The sequence below is a fragment of the Homalodisca vitripennis genome, unplaced genomic scaffold (genome assembly GCF_021130785.1).
Source record: "Homalodisca vitripennis isolate AUS2020 unplaced genomic scaffold, UT_GWSS_2.1 ScUCBcl_1328;HRSCAF=4801, whole genome shotgun sequence".
NCBI lineage: Eukaryota > Metazoa > Arthropoda > Insecta > Hemiptera > Cicadellidae > Homalodisca > Homalodisca vitripennis.
This window is the reverse complement of record NW_025777440.1, coordinates 10,316-14,178: the sequence shown is the minus strand read 5'-3', so window position 1 is coordinate 14,178 and position 3,863 is coordinate 10,316. Positions and strand designations below refer to the sequence as shown.

The 3,863-nt window shown below is 38.8% G+C and overlaps 1 protein-coding gene across 1 annotated transcript; it reads right to left on the bottom strand.

Annotated features, from left to right (window-relative positions):
• Window positions 1-884: 884 nt before the first annotated feature.
• LOC124371371 lies at window positions 885-1,322 on the bottom strand. The gene has a single exon (XM_046829700.1). It carries the CDS (start codon window positions 1,320-1,322, stop codon window positions 885-887), a length of 438 nt encoding a protein of 145 aa, XP_046685656.1.
• Window positions 1,323-3,863: the final 2,541 nt, after the last annotated feature.

Sequence of the window (3,863 nt, the reverse complement as noted above, 5' to 3'; positions counted from 1 at the left end):
TATTAAACGACAGGTGAACTCAAAGTACTTCTACCTTGTACTTTATCTTGCGTATAGAAAGAATGAGATTGGAGGAAATGTAAAAATAATAAATTAACAATTTGTTTATTTATTACTTCAAACGGTACAACGCCATTTAACATAATTACAAGATTACAGACTTCTAAGATGACTATATTAAATTAAAGCTAGAAAAATATTATATCACATTGTACACAAAACAACAACACAGCAATCAACATAACAGATAATCATAAGGCAAAGCAGTAATAACAATAGTTTGACACCAAAAATCATTTAACATTCATAGCAAGAATGTAACAAATCAATAACAAATATCAATATTTAACTGAACTATAATATGTAGGGAAATAATATACAATTATACATTACGAGGTAAAACAAACTATAAATTGAAGAAAAACAACATAACAATAATAACAAGCACATGCACTGATGAACTCATGTCAAAACCCTGGAGCACCTCCATTTAAAGGACATCCAAGAGCCCTGGAAAAAATCCAACCCATCGCAAACCAATCCCCCAGTACGCTGCATCCTCGCCAAACCACAGTTGCTAGCATAACTAGTTGACCCGTATACTCTTCCAAATACTGCCTTTGATCTAGTTCCTCTAGGAATGTAGAAGTTTACTTGACGAAGGAGGTCAGGACAATCCAACTTGCCATTAACCAACTTGTAAAGAAGCTGAAGATCTTGCAATCGACGTCTAGTGTGAAGAGGATGCAGGTTGAATCTCAGCTCCCATTCTTCAATTGGAGTCGTCAGGTAGCCATAGCCCATTCGAACGCCCAACATCCTCAAAAAACGAAGCTGAACTCGGTACAGGTATTCAATATGGGTAATAAGATGAGGGGACCAGATCACCGAACCATACTCAAGGAAGGGCGAACGAGAGTCTTGTAGAGGATCAGGAGCGACTGGGGTGACCTGAAGCTCCTAGTCGATCTCATGATGAATCCCAAGAGGGAGTAAGCTCTTGATACAACACCATCAATATGCTCCAAAGGGTCAAGTGTAGAGGTGAAAACAACTCCAAGGTTCTTAACACTGTTCACTCTTCTCAGCAACAATCCATTGATGCGGTAGTCAAAGATATATGGAAATCGACTACGAGAAAAAGACACCACTTCGCACTTGGAGACATTCAGCTCCATAACATTGGCAGCACACCACGTCTCGATCCTAGTGAGGGACCGCTGGAGAACTTGCTGATCGAACGTAGAGTGAACCCTGGTGTAAATCTTTAGATCGTCAGCAAACAGCAGACAATTGACCGGAAGTTTCACAAGTAATATCATTTATGAAGATGTTGAACAGTAATGGACCCAGGTTTGAACCCTGGGGAACCCCAGAGGAAGCACAGAAGGGTGCCGACCGAGCACCCCCACATTTAACCATGAGTTTGCGGTCCCCAAGGTAACTAGCCAACCACCTCAACAACGGCCCACCAACCCCATAACCAGCAGCTTCGCAATCAACAGTCCATGGTGTACCCTGTCAAATGCCTTAGAGCAATCCAATTAGATACAATCCACCTGACATTAGTCAACAAAGGCAGTCATAACATACTCCTGAAAGACCAGCAAATTAGTGATTGTAGATCGGCTGCGAAGAAAACCATGCTGACTATCGGATATAAACTTTCTTAGATAGAAGTAAAGATGGTCCAGGACCAGTGCCTCAAAGACTTTCGCCAGAGCAGACTGAATAACAATAGATATATGTTAGTTATGTTGCAACGGTCTCCTGACTTGAAGATTGGGACCACGAATCCCCGTCTCAGCACTAAGGGAAAAATTCCAGAGGCCAGTAGCAGATTAAACAATACCGCCAAATGTGAGAGCAAGAACAGGAGCACAAAATCTCAGTACACAAAGGGGAATGCCATCAGGGCCAGCACTCTTAAACGGATCAAGAACCTCGAGCTTAGCTTGGGCATCGGTAGCGGATAGAACTATTGAAGAGAGTGAATCATTCCATCCAAAGTCTAAGTGAGGCACAGCGATGTCAGTGTCGCAAAACACAGAAGAAAAATGCCGAGCAAAAAGATTGCACTTCTCAGTTGGATCATCAGCTGCACTGCCATTCAGATGCATTGGAGGTAGCGCACTGGAACTCTTGAGGTCCTGCACATGCGACCAGAAGGATTTTAATATTGTGGGGTATACCTTCCTCAACCTTGCCAATGTAAACTCGTTAGCAGTCAGAAGTTTTATTTTGCATTCCCTTCGCAATTTTCGGAAGTACTCAAGATAAAAGGGATCGCCGGTCATTTTGAACTTCCTGTGAGCAGTTTTTTTATTTATAACCAAATTCTTGAGCTCATTTGTGAACCATTTAGGAAACTTTGAGCTAACAATCCTCTTTATAGGGGTGTTGAGAGATACAGCAGAGGACAGCTGGTCACAAAAGGCATTAAACATCTGTTCCGCATCACATAAGGCACAGTCGATGGACAAGTCAACACCCTGCAATAACCTAAATATCTCAACCAAGTTGCAGTTTCGAAAGTCAGGAATATATTTGACGTCTTTGAGATGGGCAGATTGTTTGACACTGATTACAACATCAAGGGCTGGATGATGTCTATCCTCTGGCAATAGTAAGTCCGAGGCAGGAGTTACCACAGTTACAGGATTGGATGAGAAAACAAGGTCAAGGACGACCCCTCGAAAGTTCAGCACACTGTTGTACTGTTTGAGATCGTAGGAGCTTGTAAGGTCCATAACAAAACGCGAAGAGTCACCAACACCCCTCCGTCCACCATGCCAGTCCGTATGTGGTAGGTTAAAGTCCCCCATAAGCAATATCTGATCCACAGAGTCATTGTGAAAACCAAAAAGCTGATCGGCAGTTTGACAAATGTCCAAATAGTCTGACAAGTATATATAATAATTATTATAATAATATTGTAATACATAATAATATAACTATTATATTATCATAATAATAATGGTTTAGTGCAAGCTAAGCTATCACTCAAAGAGCTGGAAACTCTTGCTTTTGTTTGTCAGTCTGATATTTAAAAAAAGAACTGACCAATAGACGGCACTTTTCATGAAAACCCGTTTCTACATAACACATATAGAGCTCGATAATACACACCATAGTGACCACCACCACCATAGCGCACCATAGTGCATGTCACTCCATAGGATTTGGCTGAACGCGTTTTTCGAACGTTTTCACGTTGGTCTTATGTTTCACGATGGTAGCGACGAGAATATAGTACAATAACAAATATTATAATACGAAATTGTAAAATTTACTACTTGGTAAATAGTTAGTGGAGATTTTTACACCTATCTGGCAAATATTGATAATGGTACATGTACCTCTATGGGATTCAGTTTAAATTTAAAGAAACGTATAAATGAGTGTGATACCAAGTAAATAAAGTTCCCAGTAAATTAAACTTACAAAAGTACATTAATAATATTTAAATAAAACACCTTAAATGAGTTACACATCTAGTGAAAAAACAAGTAAAAATCAATATGAATGAAAAGAGGTCATTGTTAATTTAATTCAGTTTTGTAAGTGTATAGGAAATAAACAATTCATTCATATAAAACTCCTAGTACAGGAATGTTTGATAAAAGCTATATTAATGTTATAATAACATTATAACAGCTTCTTAGAATTGTATCACTAAAGTTCCACGGAACCTGTTTTACTATTTTATTCTAACTAAGAGCTATAATATTAAGGTTAGTAATAATATCGGGAGAGTGTAAAACCAAGAAAAAACCTGAGTCTTAACATTGTAAATATGATTATCTTTTAAATTTTAGTTCTGTAGCTGCAACGAAGAAATTCAACTTTTAATTGGTTTTTAA

Excerpts from the sequence above, each read along its gene's own strand:
- LOC124371371 (XM_046829700.1), bottom strand. The coding sequence starts at position 1,322 with ATGATATTACTTGTGAAACTTCCGGTCAATTGTCTGCTGTTTGCTGAC.